The following is a 23,509-nucleotide window of genomic DNA, read 5'->3' on the forward strand; positions in this document are numbered from 1 at the left end:
AAAGCAACAGAGGTTTAAAAAAAGAGGCAAAGGAGAAGGGGAGAAAGGGTCAATTTGAGTAAATATATGTAAAAGACAAAGGGAAAGAAATAATGATATACTTTCAAACAAGGCATACTTTAGGATTATTTCAAAGCATGTACAGTACTACCAATGATTTCGGCAGTCTGAGGGTACAAAACATGCTGCAGAACGAACACAGTCCAACCACCTTTAATTGTACCAGCTCTGTAGATCATACCTACATTTCAAATACTTGAGCTCCTCTGTCCAGGTCCCAACCTCACTGCTTGCGCTCTGCACCTCAGCTACAAATACCAGCTCTTTCCCAACCTACACAGCTCCCAGCTTTCTCCCTTCCACTCCACGCTAAATACTTCTGGGCTTTTCCACACATTTTTTCAACTGCTGCCTGACTCGCCTCTCGAAATGCAACCTATGGCATCTTGCAGCACCTGAGTCACCAAAGGATCAGACTTCCATTTCTCCCCTTGAAACAGCCACTGACAGCCTTTGGGTAAACTCTTCTCTGAGCCCACACCAGGCATACAGGCTTTGCTGTTTGCTTCCATCTTGTATAGATAAATGCTCCACCACAATGCCACTTTTCCCTCCTCTGAATCTTTTCATCATGTTTGCCTGGTGCCTTTGCCTCACTTACTTCAGTGAGCTGACATCTGTTCTCATTAGCTATTTTACTGCTACCACAAATAGTGTTACCCTTCCCCCAAATCTGTTGTTTCTTGACATATATGAAAATTTTGAGCTATCTTGGTACAGACATTTTTTCACTTAAGCGTCTAGCACAATGGGTACGAGATTTTGCTGAGAAATTTCCAGATAACAACATAGACATTATATATATACATACATAGGCACGCAAATACATAGAATAAAGTGAAAAGCAGTAATGCAAGCAAGATCTTACAGCATCGTCCCATGTGCTCTACAAAGTGGATTCAGGCATGTGCCCTTTATTCTTCAGTAATCAAAGATGGGAACAATCACCCTAAATCTTGCATAAGCCAACAACCCACTTTAGGAAGCAAGTCACTGCTTTTCAGGTAGAGCTGCGGTAGAGGAAGAACTTCTAAATGTGACCCTGAGCACTGTCCCATTCAGAAGAGGAAGGACCAGGTACAAGTCTGGGAGACACACAGACAAGCAGATGAGTAGCTGCTTTGACTGGAAAGACGAAGAGGAAGAAGCAAATAAAAAGCAACTCCTGAAGCAGGGGACAGCCCTTAATTACTTTATCACGTAAGTCACTACCAAAAGCACTTTGTTCTTGCAAAGCAATGGCGTTTCTAGGGTGATTTCTAGGGTGTCATTTTGGATATGCTGAAGAGACCAAGCAGTTTGTCAAAATATACAAAGAAAGGAAGACTACAGCTGATGAGGAAGAAAACAAAGGTCCTGCCTTCACGTAGCAAAATAAATTTTAAAACTCATTTCTAACAGCTGTGACCAGAGGAGACAAAGTGATAGAAAATGGCACCACTTGATGTGAGCCTGAGGAATCAGTATAGCTTAACTAACAAAGCAATGACAATTTCCTTATTTCTTATCCTCCACCAGCAAAAGGAAGCTTTTAGTGAAGAAAAAGCCCAAAGCCAACGACTGAATTCAGCAGCGTGAAATTGTAGGCATAACTGAAATAACGACATCATTTGGCATTGCCAACATAATTCACAACTGCTTACTAATTAATAAGTAACACTTTAACCTGTCAGGATTGGACAGTTTAAAGAATAAACGTGAATGAAGTCTGACTTATGAGTATGTCACATTTTATTTGCCTTTGGTCAGACCCTGCAAAGGTCCAGTCATACCCATAAATGAAACTCTTGTTCTTTGTTCACATTAAGTATCCTAAAACGGGAGGTACAGCACAGATGAAAGAAAGAGCTTCTAATACACATTTTAATCTACATAATTGCACACTATTTTTATTGTGTTGATTTAAACATATTTTGACTCTTTATTCTAGCTGGATTTAAGCTACTAATAAAACTGACTATAACTAGCTAAATATTTTCTGCTTATTACTTTGGTTACTTATATGACAATTTCAGAAGAGTTTGCATTTTGCTTTGTTTGGAATAGATTCTAATATACAATGCAGTGCAATAGTATTCCAACACAGCATTGTAAAGCACACGAACAATATATGTGAAACATTTCATTCTCTTGCTTTGAACAGAATCAACTATACTTTGCTCAATGCAGTCAGTATGTTATTAATCTCGAATAAAGTGAATTCCACAATATCCCCCCCATCTTCCTCCAACATCTAACCACTCAGTTTTCCCCCAACATCTCCAATATTACATAGTTTTTTTCTGAAGTCAAGTTTATTTCTTTTCATCACTCCCGCAGTGGCCATAAGCAACAACTTATCATTCCTGTCTTCTCTTTTACACCACTGTTTTTGTATAAAAGACTGGTATTATAGACTACCCATAATATGTTTCTTTTACATTAAAACAAATTGAGTTTCTTCAACTCTTCCTTACAGATTTATGTTTTTTCTTTTTCCTAATCTTCTTATTATCCTTGTTCTTCCTTGGGTTGTCTCTAATCTATACACACCTTTCTTCAGGCACAAAATATGAAATTTCAGGAAGGAAGACCCAGTTTAGATGTTATGGAAACCTTTCTAAACGTAAAGGTCTTTAAAACTGGAATCAAGGAAAACAGCAGAGCTTCAGGATGAGATGAGAGACACGAGTCCATCAGGAAGGACACCAGTACTGCTAATCCTAACAGCTGGCACAGGAACACAGGTGACTATTTCACAAGGTAGTCCCATTCTCACCACCCTGACCAGCACTGCTCAAAATCAGGCACAATCAACAGGCTCACGCTTGCCAGATCTGACAAGAACCGAGTAATGTCTTGGTATCAAATAAGACTTGCCTATTTTTCCAACAATTTTACACCATCGACTCTAAATTTAACATACAATCATCATGCAACTGTGCTTCTTTCTTCACTGCAGCCTCTGAACAGCTGCTTTCAGGTATTTCATTTTTGCATACCTCAACCTGCACTTCTCAACATAACCTTCTGCACTTTTCTAAAAATGCTATCATGTTGGCTTCACATACTAGAACTGAAGATGCATTTGAATTCTGATTCTAGCTTCAAAATCTGTACATGCATAAAATTAGCCTCTACTTTGTTATGCAAGTAATTAGTAAAATAGTAACCACAGAACTGCCCCTCAACAGGACCCTACTTCAGATGACCTTCCGTTGCTGACAGCAAACCACTCACACTTACTTTTGGAGAATGCTATTTCAAGTAACCATGTAGCCACTTAATGAGAAATCTCATCATATTTAAATGAGAGTTCTGCACTTCCTTCTGATTATTCTTATGGCTAGAAATATTGAGCAGTGAAATACAAATGCATATAGGGAGGTGGCACCTCACAACAGCGCTTACACACATCTCATGGAACAGACGTAGTTCCTCTGCAGTATGATGCTTTTTGCAAACGGGATTCAGGACTACGGATTCATAGCCTGGGATATCTGCTTGCCGGGATGGCCTTTATAGCATGGACACAAGAAGCAGCCTTGCAAAGACAGCACAAAAGTCATCACAGTTGCTTCAGAAAAACTAAGGTGAAAGCTCAGATCAAAGCTTGGATATTTTGAGGTCTGACTCAGTGATGAGGCTCAGGTTACCTACTTGTCTGATAAGTGGGACAGTGATGTCCGCAGCAATCAAGAAGGGAAGGCACTGGGGACAATTTGGGCAAGAGACAGAGGGGATTAATCCCTTTTTCAGCTGTACTGGGCTTCAGTCAACACATTTGTGTAGAGACAGCGGACAAAAGTGACAAAAGAAAGCTGAGTTCCAAAGTGCATTTTACCGGAATATTTAGGTTGTCAGGGAAAATGTCTAACACATTTGCTTGTTTCTCAGTAATCCTCAAAGTGATAATTAATTGAAAAATAACAGTTTCATAGGGGTACTCCTCCCCGTGTGGGAACAACTTTTACCAAATGCCAATTAGTGGTTTCCTGTTAAAATCAAATCAAGCTGTTTTTGATAAAGCTTTTTAATGAGAAATGGCTAAAGTATGAAAATTTCCCCCACATATATTTCTTATTAAATCCCAAACTAACATAATGCAGTCTCATAGCTAATATTTTTGGTATATAAAGCTCCCTCTTGCACTTCTTCATTAATTTCAAAAGAAATGTATTTACTAAATATTTAAATCATGCAGTAAACAAAACCTTAAAAAAGCTTACAAAAGAAAATTATAATACTGAAAGCTAACCTTAATCAGTCCTTTTCAGATGCTCCTGTAACTCCTATTTTACTGATTATATATTTGTTTTTCAAATGTATGGCAAATCCTAGGAATTTTGAGCTAAGCGTTGTCTACTAAATTCATCAGTACTTTTGACTATTCATCACATAAAGACTAGCAGTAAAATACCAACATGGAATGCAAAGAGTAGATCACCTACAATTCCAGTATTTGTCACTTACAACACTAGGACACCTGCAGCTATGAAACATCAGCAGCTTGAACTGCTAGCGTTGGTAATAGTTTGGTTAAAAACAAAGTGAGGGAAACTTTGGAGAACAGATTTTGAAATCATCTACTGTACCAGACTGAATGCTCTTGGCTATGATCACTGGTTTCTGCCTTGTGCCAAGTGACAACCTTCCTCCCAAGAAATCCATTCCCATCCAACCTTCTGCAGGCATTCCTTGTCCAAGTCTTCTCTCTCACTTTTATTTGGGTTGCTACTCAATGCTAAGACTGTTGCATGATATATGCGCCCTCCATCCTGATCGTAACACTAAACTATCTCAACTTTCTCTGATACAATCCTGTAGATATTTACAATGTATGAAATTTCCTCTTCCTGTTTATATAGTAGACAGGTACTAAACAAGCATTTCAGAGTTTTTCAAAAGCATCAATAAGCAAACCCTGCCACAGCACCTCTCATCCTGTATCTTGAGTGCTCACGCTTCCACTCCACGCTAAAGAGTGTGCCATGCTTTAAATGCTTAATTTTTGTGCTTCCACTACTGTTACTAGAACTCAGCTTGTTAAGTGCTGCAAGTCCCTCCGTGGTCATTCTGGTTACATCACAATGTAACACATCCCCACTCGTATTTTTCCCAACTAACAAAAATTTTGAGACACTTTATCTCCTCACCCGTACACGTTCCATAATCCCAGGTTTATCAACTCAGACAAATGACCCATTTTCTAATAAGTTCAGTGTTGCTGGTCTGTCCCTCATCTTCTAGAAAACATCCTCCCCACTTCCTGGAACAGTAACACTATCTGTGAAATACAAATTGGCTTGTTATCTTCTTCAGCCATCTCAGCTGTATTTTCCACTATCCAGTTCATGATTAATCATTAAAAAAAAATAAAATAAAACAAATCATGTTAACTTACTGCTTTAATCAATCACCCTGAACATTAGGGAAACCCCCTGTATGTGATAATAACCTCTTATCCAGGGAAAATGCAATTCTGCAATATTACCCATATGTATGATCTGAATCATGAAGTAGAATATTGCTTTGTGACTGCAAACGTGGCACATCTTTAAATTCTCCTGAAGTTGAAGTAGTTGTGCATGCAATGCCAGTAATGACTAAAATTGACACACGCTGCTAAGAGGATGCCTAAATGCCATGCCTGAATGCACTTGGTCCATGCGCAGGCAGACCCAGAAGCCACGTGTGAGTTTCCTCAGCTCTTTCTTTCTAGTATGACAACGGCAGGGTTTCGAGGGCACAAGAGTTTCCCCACAACAGTATCTGCTCTAATCCCTCCTGACAAATCCCCTTACTGTCCATTCAGGATTTACTGTTCTTGTGAACTCAAGTTCCATAGGTTTCCTCCTTGTGTGCCTTCTGCAGGGATATTATGCAGGGAAGATGATTTCCATTACTCAAATGGTAGCGTGTCAGAGGAAATGGGAAAACCGATGGCAAAGAACCACAAAGGCACACAAATCACCAGCATCAATTTGCAGGAAGATGCGTGCCACTGAGTGGCTCAGGAATGCTTCATCCAGTGCCTTCACCTTGCTTTCCTGTTTGTCGAACACCATCCTTCTAATCTGTTGTGTACTTCTAAGGATTAAATGTGCTCTACGTTTCCTTCATAACCTGATGTGGATCATTCTTCCTACCAACACGACAGTCTGCTTTTTGAAACAAGTATCCTTGCCACTTCTCACACATTTTAGTGAAACAGATACTAAAACTGGAAAGGTACGCACTTAGGGATCACTAGGGAAATAAACAGGAAACATAATTCAAAACAAAATACAAGTTCCTAAGGTAATTCTGAAGCAATGTACGTTTGAGAGGACAAGTGGAAAGAATGACAGATTCACGTGCTAGGGCACAATCTGTGATTGGATATATTTTCCTCATGATGTTACTGGAGTAAACCACAGCTCTAGAGACAGTTTAAAACATGTGAAGTGCCAAGGTAGCAGACAATCAAAAAAACCAACACAATGGCAGAAGAAAGAGCACATAACTTGTATAGCCTTGCACCATTGCTTCTTCAAAACATTCCGTCACATAGAGGACAAAGATATGGAATAGCTCATTCAATGAGCATCAGCAATGTAAAAATTCTTCTTGTGCACGGAAATAACATCACTTTTTTTTGATCTGCACCCAAATTATCTAGCTTAATTCTACTTACCTAGTATTAATCATAGTCTGGAAGAGACCTGGGACAGTTGCATGATCCATCCCTTTGCTCAGACTGGAGCCAACTGTGCTCTCACCACTCCTGACAAACGTTTTTCTAATCTGATCTTAAAGGTGCCCAATGACAGACTCAACATATTCCCCAGACTATCTAGTTGAGCACTTCTCTGGCCTTACAGAAACAGATACTTTTCCATTTTCTCACTTGCATCTTCCTTACTGTTCATTACTTCTTGTCCTGCTTTTCACAGGCATGGAAAGCAGATCATCTCCTTTTTCTCTTTACCAACACTTGTAGATAAAGCAACACTTGTTGCCCTTTCTCTTCAACTTTCCTTCCAGCCTTTTTTTTCTTTTTGACTAAACAATAACAAATAATTCAATCTGGTTCCATCAGCCACGTTTTAAAAACTACTGATCACTCTTGTTTCTCCACTCCAGGCTCTTTTAAACTTGTCCACAGCACACTTCCAGGCAACTAAAGAGGGTTTTAACTAAAACCAATACTCAGCACAGTGAGCCCACCATACTTTGGCCAAGGTTGTCTCAAGCATGTCAAGTAAAGTTTTCACACCCTCTTACTCAGGTGGAAACTCTGAGGCAATGGCTCAGCAGAAGCTAAAAGGACAAGTTCCTCCTGCTCCTACAGATTCTTGCAGTGAAGGGGAAGCGAGTAACGGAAACACACCACCACAGACCACAGGAGGAGGTTTCTGAAGGGCCCTGATGATAACCAGCAGCTCTGGAAAGAGGAAAGGGAGACATGGGCATGCTATCATAGCACAGACTACACTTTTACTGTGGGGAAGAATAAAAAGCACATGGACCTCGAGCACTGTGGAAGGAAGCACAATAATTTGGTGATGCGAGAAAAAGCAAAACACCACCAAGAGCTTTGTGAAACAAATTTTGGAAACACTGAAGAAGTCTGGACTACTGCAGCACGATGAGATAAAGGAATGAACAGAGGTGTTACAGGCTTGCTTGCTTGCTTATCTTTGCTGCTCATACAGATGCATAAACAGCAACTCATTTCAGGATCTTCAGGAAAACAGGTTGTTAAATTTAAATGCCCTACAAGACAGAGAAGTGGCATACCAGGGCACAGGGGAAAGGGGCATCAGCCTTGATCCTGAGGAGTTAAGAATCCACAAACATCATCTACCCTGGGAGCATCCTGGAGGCAAAAGCTGGAACTCTGACAATAGATAGTCAAGCTCATGGGTACTGCACAAGGGATCTGGGAAAACCAGCCAGCGAATGCCTGGCAGGAGGCATCCAAGCAAAAGTCACTGCTGTGCTTCAGTCGTATTGCCTAACAACAGCACAATGGTGGGAGATTTTTTTTTGTACCTTCCCTGGGAGGACCTAAAGCTTTCTCTCAGAGAGCTGTGATTTCCCCTCTTCACTTTGTGTTTTGAACCTAAGCAAGACACCACATATGGGATACAAACCGCTCAGGAAAAGCGCAACCTCTGAGCCTGTATCACAATAGCTGTGCACTGCTGAAAACAGACAAAACCCCATCGAGCCTAAACACACCGTGCTGCCACATGGCACGAGGCAGGCTGGGACACGTACTCTCAGCAGGAGCCCAGGAAAGTTGCAGCTTCTGTGCGAGGCTGGCAACCAAGGGTGTTATGCCATGAATGGTATGATGGGGCGTCCAGCAGATAAAGCAGGCAAGTCTGGAGTTCAGCAGACCTGCGCCAGAAGCCTGAAAGGCTGTTCCTGGAGGAAAGACAAACATTGCTGGCAGCTGGGCACTTGTCAGAAGGCAGAGCTGAAAGCAGAAAAACTTGAAAAAACAAAAGAGGACTAAGAACATGAACCTGAGTAGGAGTTTGAGCAAGTATTGTGGGATGCAAGCTGTATGCTTTCAGACTACTGCAGTGCATCTTCTTGAGCTGCCTTCACATATGAAATAAAATCACCAGCAAAACGTTAAGTACAAGGACACACTTTCAATACCATTTTTTAATCGATCTGCATTTTTAATCATCATTCCCAAGTAAAAGGGACTGTTTTGACAGTTTTTGAGGACGGTTCAAGTTCGAGGGTCACATTGAGAGCAGGGCAAGAGCAGTATTTTGTAACGCGGAGGAAGATGGACACAAAAGTAGGAAAAGTCCATTGCTGAACAAATTGGTTCTACAAGATCCAAAACAGAAGGACTGACATTTTTTCACAACGTGTTGCTGCACCACCATCTCACAGCAGCAACTTAAGGTGCTCTTCTGAAGAGCCACCAACACAGACATCCAACACCAACAGCATCAACATGAATCTCCCTGCTGATCCCTCTTATGAGTACACCCACAGGACAATCTGGGAGACCTAACAAAATCACAGCACAAGGGAGCATAGGTGCAGTTAAAGTTAATGGGCATTTCAAAATACTTTGCAGTTAAAATTTTAATGAAAAATGAAAGTCAACCATATACGTACTCAAAACGGCTTTAGTTCCTTACACACAGGGTTTCTTTTCCTTTCAAATTTATGAAACCTTTGTTAGCAGAAAGTTGTTAAAAATGTTTAAAGAAAACAAAGAGAATACATTTTTGATGCATTTCATTTTTCTTAGTTTTCAGTTTTCTAATACTCATGGTTTTTTTCCCCCTCTTCCTTTTCTCCCTGTTGCTTTCTTTTTCTGAAAATATAGGAACAATGATTATATAAACCACATAAGCTGCAGTAACTGAGAATAATACTGCAGTTTTAGATCACTACAAGTTATTAAACAAAATGGGAAGCTGGACGAAAAGGTACTGTATCTTATTACCAATTCTCCCATTTAATCTATTTTTCAGATTATTGAAATAATTTATTGTATAACAAATAAGGATATCTACAAGTGAAGACTACAAAACACACACAGCATTTTGTGGACAAAGAGTCTTATGTATGTAAACGCATGCAAAACCCAGACTCAAATTTCACAGGCAGACTCTGCACACAGAGCAACGAACTGTGTAATCTGCAAGGTGAAATCTATTTTATTCCCCTTCGATATCCAAAAGGTACTTCCAGCAAGCTGCTTCTCACAGTTGTGGGAGAGCAGTACCAGCAAGTCTCAGTGGTGTTTTACATGGGAGCCAAGGCACAAAAGGACTGCAATCTGACAAAGTACAGACCTCTCAACGCTTTCTCATCCCCTAAGCACATTACTCTGCAGAAGAGGGAGGGATGCTTGGTCACTAGGTCACATCAGAGGGGCAAGACGATGGTAGGGGCGTCACATCATATAAACCATTTCCCTTCTCCAGGCTTCAGCATGGAACACAGCAAGGGTGAAACCAGGAGGCTCAGTGCCACCGGTGCCTGGATGCAGCTGGTGGTGGCATAAGAAATCATAATGAGCACCAGCGTGGAACTGGGGTGTCCCACCGTGACCCCCCACCCCGGTGCTGCCATGAGACAGGCATGACCAAGGAACAGCAGCACAAGATGGGAGTCAAATAAAAATGTCTCGTGCAGAAAATAGAGACTCGACAAATCTGATCACAACGTCTGCTGGAAGAAACTTCGCAATACATGAAATCATTCTGGTCCATAATTAACTGAAAATTAATTACAGAATCTTGAAAAGAGCATAAACCAAAAATGGGCCAGCATACCTTCATAGTGCAGTTGCTCACTCTGAATCTCTTCCAATAATTAAGTCTAGCATATGGCACTGGAGTTTAAAAAAAAATATCAAAAATCAAAACAACAAACAAACTATGATTCCCCAAAAAGTTTTGGAGTCCTACTTGCGGAAGGGATGTGTCTGTCTGCAACGCATTTCTAGAAATGAGGAGGGTGAATTAACATGCCATTTGGCAACTTCAACATTGCACAAATTACAGGTTGCAGATGCTCCTTATAAAATCAAAACAAAAATTGAAAAAAAAGAACATAATTAGGTAAATTATTTGCTGACTTGATGAATAATTTTCTAAAGATTATTCAAGTATATAAGAGCTTGGAAAATGCTCCAATTTTTCAACAAACAAAAGGAGGAGGTAAACAATAAAACTGCCAAATTAATCTGATTGAGCATTCATAAGAAGGTGTATTTTGTATCACTGAATTACATGTATTTTTTAAAAAGTACTCAAAGCATGGCATGCTGCCACACATCAAAATATTACTGAAAAAGAAAAAAAATAATCAGTGCACTGAGAAGCAGAACGCCATCAAAAGAAACCTGTAACACTTTCACACAGTAAACAATAGGAAGAACATTTAAAAAACATTAAGAAAGAATACAACCAAATGAAAAAAAAAAGCCACAAAACCAAAGAATGAAGTTCACTACAGAGATTAAGATCTTCGCTAATAGAAGGAAGACAATGACAAACTTTCAAATCATAAAATTTGCTCTATAAACCCCCTGTTGCCGTAACCAGGAGGAGCTGGGTGGCAGCCTAGGTTCTTTTACTCCCATCTGTAGATGGAGAGAGTTGCAAAGGAGAGCTTAGCTGTTTTCCATCCCATGAGAGACATGACCCTGTTCCCTGAGGCAAAATTTCTCATAGATCATCTGGAGGTCTTGTTTTGGTTTTTTAGGGTTTCTTCTTTTTTTTGGTTATTTTTTAATTGAGGAGATAAAACAATATAATATGCACAAGTGGAAAAGAAACATCCATAGCTTCAGCAGCCTGCAGACATTCCAGCCCCGAGCGATGCTTATGACCCTTTTGCATATTGTTTTAATCTATTTCTCACAAACCAAACACATAGGCATCTCTGATACAGTTTGTCTTTGGTGTTTACCTTTGCTTGCATTTGGAGAGTGAGAGCTTAAATTAGATCTATTGCACAAAGAGCCCAGCACTGTGCAGTGTGACTCAGCTAGAGAGAGTACTATGCTGCAAATAGGGCTCAAATAAACTGCATTTATAAATTAATTTTCCTCCAGCTCCTTACTGGTCACATTGCCTAACAAAATACTTGTATATTTTGCCTGCAAGCCCAAATTCAAAAAGAAGTTTTACCTGTTTCTATTGTTTAATTTATATTCTTGGCGAAACTAGACTGACCACACAAAACCATAAACTATGACATATCTTCATAACAATACAAACCTACTCAGTCCATTCAAGCTTATTATGAAAAAAATTTAATACCAAACCTTGGAAATATCTATAAAGAGAAAATTACTGTTTTCAAATATGCATTAATATTGCCATTTCCACCCCCATTTCCATGATGACCTCCACCACATCAGGTAATTTGGGAACTTCTGTGTGTTGTTGCGGGAACTAAGTGTGAGATGCTGTGATGCTCCTCTGTAGATGCCCAACGCAAAGCTCACCACCAAGGAAGAAGGATGGTCTAAACAGGCTGGCTAAAAGGCCAAAAGGTCCATTGGCATAACTTGGTAGCCTTGGGGCTCTTTAAGCATTAACACCACCTCTGGGCTGCAGGCATTTTAACCCTCTCCAGAAGTCCTCCTCTCTGCCCCCAACCTGGATTTTCTCTCCTGGACAATGCAGAAGGTACCGTGTTGCACTGACATCCAGAGCTGTTCCTCCAATATCTCATTCACGGCAATGACGAGAGGATCTTTTCATGCCATTTTAACCCCTTTATGTAGCATTAAGGGATCAAATCAGGAGTGATAATTTCACTTTAATTCCTCTACGTGAAGAAAAATCACCAAATCCGCTAAACCCGAAAACTCAGCTGCACATCAGCTGTATGCTAGAGGGGCAGACTTGGCCTTCTAGGTCATTAAACATAGATTACCAATTACAATTTCCAGCAGACTACCAAGATCCAACACAAGGAAAGATTCTCCAATGCATTCCTCATCTACAATGTTCCAAACAATTAAAAATTAAAACAAAACAAAAGCAAAGTTTGTCCCCTCCCATTGTCTGTTTGTGCAGAAGTGTGAACGTGTCCTTCGAAACACACCAGGAAATAACAGTGATGAACTCATGACATTGCAGACCAAGCATCAGGCGCTGTCGTTTCAAAAGGTTACTCAGTCAGATGGCAGCCCTGCATTTTGCTCAGGTGCTAAGCTCCCAGTCCTGCCCAGGGAGGGTGGCTTGCAGAAGTGCTGCTGGTGCAACGCAGGGCACGGCAACAGAGGGTACCCTGCACCAACTGCTGGCTGGCTGCAGCAAAATATCCAGCATTCCAGACAACTGGGCTTCCTGCTCCGCATACATTTTCAGACCTTTTTTTGGCAAGGCAGAGCTACCACCATGGAGCTCCTGTTTCATCAAGCAAAAGCGCCCTTCTGCTGCCCTTGCTAGTCTCAGTAGCGCAGCCCAAAATCAAGGAAAATCTCCCCGGCATGCCATAATCTGGTCCTGTTTTCCTTTGGGAAGCAGAAACAAGGAGCCTAAGAGCAATGCAACTTCTCAAAATTGGGAAAGGGGTTGGAAGAGGTCTTAACAGGGTTACTTTCCCCCAAAAAGTAAGGAGCAGTTTGCTTGAGTATTTCTGCCAGGAGACAAGACAGAAAAAGAAGTCTGGGAGGTAGAAAAATGTACCAGGCAGTAGGCAGAAACCAGCATTTTGCATATAATCTCTGAAAGACAAGCAGTTAAATCCGTCTGTAAAACTAAACTAAACTACTAGCAGAGCAGGTCCAAGAGGATAAAAAGCAAACTGCAGGACAGGAAATGATTTGGAGGAATTAATGTGTTAGAATTTTCCGGGACAATGAAAACATTCTAATGGAAGGGTCATTCTGTGCATCAGGGAAAGGACCCACAGTGGTAACCTAACCCCCATTCAATATAATAAACCTAAAATTGGTGGGGAAAAAGTAATTTATAATACAGTTTGCTCAGGTGATGACTTGAAACAGGATCGCCACTGAAGCTCAGCCAAAAATGTGTAGACATTGCAGTTGAAGAACTAGAACAACAGGGGGGAAACCCCCACCTATTTTAAGTTTTGCCATCATATAATTTTCAAAATACTTTTTATCATTATTAAGAAAAGTTTTTCCTTTTTGTTATTGGTATATAAATGATGAAGTAGTATCATCAAAATTATTGCATATCCAAACAGTTGCAGAAATAAATCAATTAGTTGCTGAATAAGCAAAAAAACAGTTGAGAGGTTTCACCATGTCTGAATTCACTTTCATGATGATGTAAAATGTTTTGCGGTGTTTGAGAGCATGCTCATCAGCCAAAAAAAAAAAAAAAGCAGGTAATACTTGAAACCTTAACATTTTTAGCTATATGAGATTCCACTAAAATTACTGTCATCATAAAACACCCACTTTTCTTTTTTCTGATCCATAAAACACGTATCTCAAAAACCCAATTTAGAGTGACAATAGAATTTATTAGCTATTAAGCACTTCTTCAGGATAATTTCATCTTAAACTTTTGAGGTTATGCAGCTGCAAGAACTATAAAAGGGCTGCAGATTTCCAATTTTTTGCTTTATCAAATTAAGAGACCAAACTATTAATACTCTGCTTACCTCCTAAATTCATTCCAGCTTGCAGACATTTCTGTAATCGACAGGCTGGGCAGTTCTTCCTTCGAATCTTATCAATTATGCAGTCATTCCTTCCCGCACACAGGTAATTGTGCTGTCCTGAATGAACCAAAACCAAAACACATTATTAGAAAATGTATCTAAATCATTCCAATTTGTTCTTCTGTGTTCTTTTGCAGTCATTTTGAGCTTCTTCTTAATGTAGATATTCCCAATCCCATTCTTAAGCATTCCCAATAATCTTGGTGACTTGTCATTGACCTTTCTATAAGCATCTCCTCTGTTTAATTTGCAAGTTTTGGTGTGTCACTTACAAGAAAGATCTCATTTTTTTCTACGCAGGACACAACTTTTTCTTTTTGCAATAAGCAAGCAATTGTTTGAGATTTTTCATATCTTCTCACACATGCTGTATCAGAAAGGAGCCTGACAGCTCTTAATTTTGGTACAAAACCAAGGGCTGTTGTCAAGCTAAAATAGTTCACAATCTAAAGCAGAAATGCAAAGTAGAGGTTAACTTTCCCAATGTACTCCACTCTCTTCAACCAGTTCACCAAGTGTTTGATTTCTGATTTAATTAGTTACATACAATACAGCAGAAGGTTTCTGGAAGGTTTACCAAAACAGGATTAAATCACAACTGTATTACTACATCTCTGTAAAGCCCTACGCAAGCACTCCTGAGCAGACAGCAGGTATTTAACACACAACATTTAGCAGAAAGGAAATACATGGCAACCACGGAAATAGGCTGGCATTTAACAACTTGGATACTCAAAAGGCATTTTGCTTTGTGGGAGGAATGTAAGTAGAGCAAATGGACGCAGCGTGTCAGGCGAGGGCATTGCCATGTGGCCTTTTCAAAGCAAGGTGCTCGAATTTGATGTGCAAAAATAAAGGGAGCCATGAGGGGCTGGTGCAGTGTGACAGAAGAATCAAGAGGATATTATTTTAGCTGCCTTGATCCAGAAGTGGCACGGGGGACCTAAGGCAGCCAGAACAAATGGTCTGCAGCAAATGTGACAAAAAGTAATGCAGAGAGTTTCCAGAGGAAAAATGAAAGGAGAGGACACAGCACGCAAGAACAATGGACTGTAAGGCAAGCTACAGGATCAGCCAGCGTGTGAAGTTTGAGAAAACAGTCTTGTGTGAAACAACTGGGTATGGGCTCATGCAGCGGGCACTGTAAGAACCACTGAGTCCAAGGGACAAGCATTTCAGACATAGACTCATAGAGTGGTTTGGGTTGGAAGGGACCTTAAAGATCATCTAGTTCCAACCCCCCTGCCATGGGCAGGGACGCCTCCCATCAGACCAGGCTGTTCGAGGTCCCATCCATCCTGGCCTTAAACACCTCCAGAGATGGGGCAGCCACAGCTTCCCTGGGCAACCTGTGCCAGTGCCTCACCATCCTCATTGTGAAGAATTTCTTCTAATGTCTAATCTAAATCTTCCCGCTCACTATTTAAAGTCATTCCCCCTCATCCTATCACTACATGCCCTTGTGAACAGTCCCTCCCCAGATTTCTTGTAGCCCCCCTTCAGGTACTGGGAAGTCACTGTAAGGTGTCCCTGGAGCCTTCTGCTCTCTAGGCTGAAAGATTCCCAACTCTCTCAGCCTGTCCTAGTATGGGAGGTGCTCCAGCCCTCTGATCATCTTTGTAGCCCTCCTCTGGACCCATTGCAACAGCTCCATCTGCATCTTACACTGGGGATTCCAGAACCGTAGTACTCCATAGTACTCCAAGTGGGGTCTCACAAGACTAGAGAGGGAGAATCCCCTCCCTTGACCAGCCGGCCACACTTCTTTGGATGCAGCCCTGTTGGCCTTCTGGGCTGTGAGTGCACATTGCCAGGTCATGTCGAGCTTCTCATCAACCAGCACCCTCAAGTCCTTCTCCACAGGGCTGCTCTCATTACTCTTTAAACTAACCGTAAGTTTGTAATAAAGATGTCTGAAATGCAAGGTAGATGAAAAAAATTCAGATTGCAAATGCAGTAACACCAGCTGGCTGAGAAACTCCTAAGCAGGTCACGAATGAAGCAGGAGAGACATGCAGAAACCCAAGAGTTGCACAGATAATATCAAAGTTGATGTCAATGATCGAAGCAAGCACCAGCTGTGAGTGGGGAAGGGCAGCCCAGGCAGGCTCAGGAGCAGAGCTGCACCAAAACATGCAGGGAATGAGAGCAAAGATGCAGGCTCAGTAAGAGGATAGAGCTGCTGTAGCACAGGAGGCATAAAATATGCTTGCCAAGATATTTTCCGCAATACCCAGATACTTTCTTGGGGAAAGACAAAGACACAGGGGACATTCATGGGACACAGGAGATCTTGCTTCTGTTTTGGGCTCTTTCAGGAATTTGCCTTAAAACTTCAATTTTCTATTTCTGCACCTGACTTTCTTATAACCCACATTATCTATTTAGATAGCAAACAGAACTTTGGGCTGTTTCTTGCATCTCTTTACTGAGCATCTCATATGCAGAGAACCAACTTCATTTGAGTAAGCAAAATGTTACTGTAATATGATAAAGGTACCACTATTTAGGTAATGCTTTAGAGGTCTGGACAACAAGAAGCACCTAGCACTGTGACACAGATGAAAAACAATAAAAGGTAGGCAAAATAATTAATAAACTTAAGAAGTAACATCAGGCATAAAATCAAGTGGCACAATACAGTGGCAGCACCAGTATCTATCAGCTGGACTTCAAGTATGCCTTCTGAAGAATAAAAAGATAAAATTCTGAGCGAATCACAAAATTTAAACCTGCTTATCACACCATGTTTACTTTATGATGTGATCTATCAAAAAACAGATACATGAAAGAAATGTCAACCTAATTCCTATGTATATTTTTGCTCTGTAATGATTAGAGCACATCTGAAGAAATGTCACGCAGACAGCATGAAATTAGAAAACAAAAGTGTTTAAAGTATTAATATACGGTGCTGGTATATTATCTTTTTGTGGGGAGGGAAAAAATAGTTCTTTCCTGCAAAGAATGCAGCTCAGTTCTCATACAATGTCCTTTGTACACCACAGAGACTGCAATACCATTTTTAGACTTCCACAGGCGGGTGCAGGCTATTAATATGACAACACATCTCCAATGCTGCAAAATGAGAATTACCCCAAAGGCAGTTTGCTCTATGGTACTGTACACCTGTTAAGTCAACATTTTTCACTACTGCTTTCAAAAGCTAATGGGTTTAATAAAAAAAAATTAACCTTTATGTACTCATATTCTTAAAAATTGCGGAGATGTTTATTTGTGTCCATCACCACAACGCGATTTAATAAGAAATATTCGCACAACAGCGGAATACTTCTGTAAGTCATCCTTCAAAATGGTTTAGCCAGCCTGCAATTATTACTTTCTGGCCTATCTACTCCAGATCAAATAACTACAGAAAACATGTTAGTTAAGGTTCATCATTTTTTTGCATCATGCATCTCTGAATACTAATGTAGGGTACAAAACCTAAGTAGTTTTTCTAATAAGCAAGGCAAAAAGAGTCTTTCCAAAAAGCAAATGTCGTCTTCTCAATTTCTAAAACAAATAAATGAAATAATCAAAATAATCTTAAAGTTTACATTAATAAAAGCAATGTGAAGAGTTTTTAAAAGTTTATCTTCTATGATGAAAAAAATGGCTTCAGATTTCCATGCAATCACATGATGGTACATTTCAAATAAAAGCAGACCCTGAAGACCCCTAGGGTCTTCAGAAGACCCCTAGAGCCGCAGCAATTTCAGATGTGTAGTTTTTCTTAATTCTGAAGGTGAGGGGAATGAGTGAGGCTCATGCTATGCAAATGGAAGACACTGGTTCATTGCGAGTGTCTTTGCTTTACTAACTGATGTTACAAAATCTCAATGAGGTGACGGCAAGTGTCCTGCAAAGATGCTAATGTTTCTGGGAGGCTACATCTCCAACTCTTTCAACACACTTATTGATCTGCTCATGTAGTCTGCGTTTAGCTTAATCCTGTTGTTGTTATTATTCAGTTTCATCACCCACAAGTGGGCTGGAAAGTGATATTGAATTCTCACCTGCCATGTGCTAATGTGTTAAGATGAAAGTAACTTTTATATATGCCATCATTAAGCGCACTTATATGAGCTAATTTATGTTCCATCTATAATACAGAGCTACAGAAATGCCACAGGAGTTTCCTGCTTAAAATAAATAAATAATAGGCACTACACAGTTACACACTAAGAAGAAATAGAGATCTACCCTATTCATAGTAGATCTAGAGGAATATTTGAATTTGCGCTTTTCAGGTTATTGTGTCACTACACACCACAGAATGACACATCCAAATGTACGCACAAAAATAACGTTTTCAAGCCTCTCACCTACAAACACTCTTTAATTCCCTGCTTTTATATGTTTACAAAAGAAAACCAAAAAGGAGGAATTCAAGAAGTTCAGTCTTCCCTCTTACTAGATTTTCTTGAACAAGCAAAATTCAGCAGTAAATGAGGGGAGTAAAAAAGATGTTCTTATTTGCCTACAAATTACTGCCAAAAGGAGGCTGCAGCACAAAAGTGCAGCAGTAGTTGGGCCTTTCCTCACTTTAAAACCCCAGCACAACGATCAAGCCACTGGTCCCAAAAACTGACTTGCTGAGTTCATGTACCTGTGCAGAGTGCTGCTGCACTCTTCAAGGGGTCACGGTATTTCCAGGCATTTAAGGCTGCAATATGAACGGGGAATAGATATTTCTTGACAGTAATATTTCTGTTACTGTCTAAGGCAAAATTAGAAAATTACAGAAATTTCTGAAATATTACACCTTTTATCTTCCTTCTAAAATTGATTTTTCCCCCCAGCTTTATGAAGTTTAAGTCAAGACCTCCAAATCATTAATGAATCCTACATTTCTGCTCTCTTGTTAAAATAGCAACTACTATGATCGAACGTTAAATTCTATAAGGAAAAAAAAACCCCGTAGTGATGGAAGAGGATCCAAATACTGTTTAATTCAAGCCCACTCATGGAAGCATGGTAAAACGAGCTTAACAGTTCAGGCAGGTGGGGTGTTTTTTTTTTTCCTTTCTATAAATTTGTCTTAAAACCTTCTGAGGGAAGGTACTCTGCAACTTCTCCACAAGCCATGTGGTTAGGCTAGTGATTGTCTAGCCTTTAAACTGTGTTTTTTCCCTTTACATTTAACCCAAACAGGAATATTTTTCAAGTGAAAGAGAGGTTAGCACTCCTCTGAAGACATACAGAGTAATAGATTGCCACCTTCATACAACAATCTTGTGTCTATCGAAAGATTTATGTCCCCCATCTCTTTTCTAGACTAAACAAATCCAGTTCTTAATCTTCCCTCACAGGTCATGTTTCCTAAATCTGTCATCATTCCTCTTAATTATCCTCTGGCTTCTTTCATCAAACAGAATGTCCCAGACTGGGTGCATTTTTCTCACTGAGTTTAACCATCACTAAACCCACTAAAATGGTTACTTCCTGCATCTTGAACACAACAGTTCTGCTAATGCAATCCTGGACCAGATCTGGCTTTTAGCAATGGCATTAGGTTGTTGACTCACGCACGCTTGCGTGTCACTATCACCCAGCTCCTCTCCTGTGACACTGCTGCCTTCAAAACTGTCTTCTCCACTTTTACCTGCGCAGCCAACAATCTTTTTCCTTCTGCTAGAGCTACACACCAACTGCAACATCCCCTGCGAAAATTAAGGAAAAAGTCCAAAGCCACTCTGGGTACAACATGTGAAACCAGAGTGTGCTTTGGGTCCCAAGAAGAAGACGTGATTGAGGAAGCCTCGCAAAAGGATGGGAAAGTGAAAAAATACAGAGGAGTGGCAGCTCAGGACCAAACAAAGCAGAAGTAGTTTGAAAAACACCCACCTTTTAAGATAACATCTGACTAAAGCACAGCAAAATGCATGCAAAATGCCCAAACTTTCCTTCATCCTCCATAATAAGAATTAATACTTTGACTCATAAGACTGCAGGCAAAGCAGTCTATTCCCTGCTGTTTGCCAGAACACCCAAACCTTCTTCCAGGGACTGAGGAGAGAAGAGTTGGAAGACACCTCCAGCCCTGCCTGGCAGAACTGCAGCTAGAATCCCTTTTGCAGGTTCTGGGCTGGAATAAGGGTTTAGATTTTTCTCTATTTCCCAAGTGGGAAGATCAACTTCACAACTGCAATGGCATGTGTAAAAGGCTTACAGCTTGGAATACCTATTGGCACCTTTTTGAGCAGGCATCTATAGGTTTTAAACCCTATTACCCATCCATCCTCAGTGCAGGAAACTCTACTCTAGAGATCCTCCTGCTGCTCCTATCAGTATTTACCAGCATAACCACTCATGTTACTGAAGTTACTCCTGATAACACTAGTGAATGAGAGGAAGAAAATGAAATCTGTGTTGAATGGCTGTAATTCTACACTAAGTTTCTCCCAATTCCATAAATATTATTTACAGCTCAACTCTGTCCCATTCCCCTACCCACCCACCTGTCAGATTGCACAAACCCCTGCAACCCTTCTGACCTGTGCTACAAACCCACCCCGCTGAGGGAAAGACAAAACAAACATGCTGCAGAAAATCATCAGGATTTTCTAAGGGCCACCTCTCACCTCCAGAATATCTGGTCAGCAAACAGAACTTATCATCAGGTTTTACGTCTTTCTGATACAGCCCTAATGAAGGGCTTTGCCTCCGACAGGAAAAAAGTCACATAATCTGCACATCCTAACCTCTCATTTGTGCTCACTGAGCTATGTGATGTGTTCCTCTCATCCAGCCCTGAAACCCTCACAGATTTAGTGAAACGGATGTTATCTCTTAAATCCATCTAAGCTCTTTTAATTAATAAAAGTAAACTATTTCTACATTTTAATGGACAGTATATAAATAAAATTACAGCTAAGACTTGTCACAATGATTTCCTACATACAGAAAAAGGATTTTCTGTTTGACAGGAGTTTCATCACACTACCAAGAAACAAACTGCGTATACCTGAGGTTTTTATTTCACCATCTGCAGCAGGTAGGTACTCTCAAATAAATCAGCATTGATATCTACAGTAATGAATATCTTCCCAAATCTCACTTTCCACACAGCCTCTATTTCTTGCAATTAAAAAAAAAAATCAAAAAAAGGAAAATGCCTCCTATTCAATCGAAATCAGAACTGCATTTTCATGTAAAAGGTCCATTTGTTACACAGTTGAGGGCTGCTTTTTTTTTTTTTTCTTTAAAGCAGTTGACAACTGCCCAGCAACAGCAGCCTATGTTTGCAGTCACTATTTTAGGCTACATCACATGTCAATTACATAACCTTGTTTTACTGCTCTTGAACTGGTTCAAACAACCTGGGAAAGAGATTAGGGCAGTCACTCCCAGCCGGCCATCCGCATGCAATGGCAGGAGCCGTCCCCCAGCTGCAGCTCCAAAGGCTGCAGCCATGGCGAGTCCCTCTCACCATAACTAGTTACTTATTGCTAGACCTACCCAAGGCATTTGATAATTAACTTTCTCGGCTCTGTTTAAACCAGTCCAGTCTGACCATGGTAGACTAATAAACTTGATTTCTCATGCTGAGTTTTATGTGTAATGCAGAATAAGCTTATAAATGCCACAGATAAGGTACAGAACTCAGATGTGAACGTTGCTCCTTCATTTTATAAAGCAAATGCTCGCGTTTTGTACTTCAGATGCCAAATCTTGGGGTTTCTCAAAATTCAGTCTAACATCAGGGTCTATCTCCCTTGTTATTTCACAGCTTTATTCATCTCACCATATCATTCTCAGACAACATGTTTTTGGCTACAGACAAAGGCTGTATCTGCCAGTTGCTTAAGACAATAATAACAATCTATTATTAACATTTTCACAGAGTGTGCTTATAGTGTAGGTATAGTCTAAACCATTCTCTGAAGCAAGAATTTAGAGCTTTCCCTCTCTTCTATTATAAATTAGAGATTTAATTAAAATTTATTCTAATTTTGGAAAAATATTCACCGTAACTGGGATATTTCCTGCTTCTCAGTCTCAATTACCCTCTGCTGCTTCTAGATCCCAAGACATCCTTCAGTTTCGTTATGGCTATTAACTGGATTAATTTACCTATCATTTTTATATTTTTGAAAATCTCCTTATTCTCTTCTCCCCTCCTTTTTCTTTCCTTCAAAAAAAAAAATTCATTTTTAAGCTTGTCCTTTACCTACTTTCATCTTAAGCCTTTTACCCCTCTCCGGTTCCACAATTCTTTCTTCAGTTTTCTCATTTACCTTCAAAATTTATTATTTCTTCCATTCAGCGTGTAACTGGTCATTTCATAGGGTACATTTATACAGCAGTCAAAGGTACAGCTACAGCTCACTTCATAGACTCAACCAAAGTATATTAAAACTACCCGGGACATGGATAAAAACACAGTCTCAGTAGCACCATTTCCTGCAGTGTCTAACATACCCAACTAGGGCTCTTTTAAAAGCGCAGACACATCAGTTGGTGCTCAAATAGCAAGGACAGTCTACAACTTCCACAACACAGTATTTTTCTAAATTTTCTCTGTGTTTTAAATCTTATCTTTAACTGCTATTTAATTATAGCATGTTATAATTAAACAGCATTGACAAAAGCATCCTCAAATCCAGCATGTTGGCTTGTGATCACCTAATCTTCCTCTATCTAATCTGAAATACGCTACTGATTCTTACTTGCTATCCCGGAGAAAGAGCTGCAAGACTGTGCTTAGGTGGTGATTATGTCATGAACAATGACTTAAGGCTTTCCGCGTAACTTACCACACTTGTTTCCTTCAGAAAGCCAATGTTTGAAAGCCCATATGAACTACCAGCGCTTCCTCCAAAAGTGACTACAGATATAAGCTGATTCCTTTTTCTTCTGGAAGTGGAGCAGGGAGGGCTGTGTCCCCTGATGTTTTATACGTGAAAGTTTTCAAATTGCCACACTTTTACGTACTCCCTATGCACGTCTAAGACCACAGACTCCAATGCTCTGCTGATTTTAACGCAGAGACTGCCTCCTAGCTCCTTCACCTTCCCAGGACGCCTGCTTTCACACTGGGCTGAGACCAGGTTAACAAAAACAACTGGTACAGTCTGTTGATCCTGGCAAAGGAGACAAGAAGTTATAAAAATGGTTCTCACTCACTATTTTAAGCAGACTGAAAGGGCACCAATGACAGCAATCAAGGAGAGAGAGGAAATTTGGCAAGGGAACATGGGATATAGCCCAAAGGAGGCTACTATTTTCTGCAGTAGAAACCATCCAGCAGGGATGAAACCTGTTAACCACAGTGAGATAA

The 23,509-nt window shown here is 40.2% G+C and overlaps 1 protein-coding gene across 2 annotated transcripts in view; it reads right to left on the minus strand.

Moving 5' to 3' along the window:
* NR3C2 (nuclear receptor subfamily 3 group C member 2) overlaps positions 1 to 23,509 on the minus strand; it is a 210,429-nt gene that overhangs the window by 41,953 nt on the left and 144,967 nt on the right. For both annotated transcript variants that reach the window (XM_069855329.1, XM_069855328.1), the window contains one exon: positions 14,164 to 14,280. In XM_069855329.1, coding sequence (XP_069711430.1) covers positions 14,164 to 14,280 — 117 coding nt within the window. The remainder of the gene's footprint in view (positions 1 to 14,163; positions 14,281 to 23,509) is intronic.

Source organism: Phaenicophaeus curvirostris, chromosome 4, assembly GCF_032191515.1.
Source record: "Phaenicophaeus curvirostris isolate KB17595 chromosome 4, BPBGC_Pcur_1.0, whole genome shotgun sequence".
Lineage (NCBI taxonomy): Eukaryota > Metazoa > Chordata > Aves > Cuculiformes > Cuculidae > Phaenicophaeus > Phaenicophaeus curvirostris.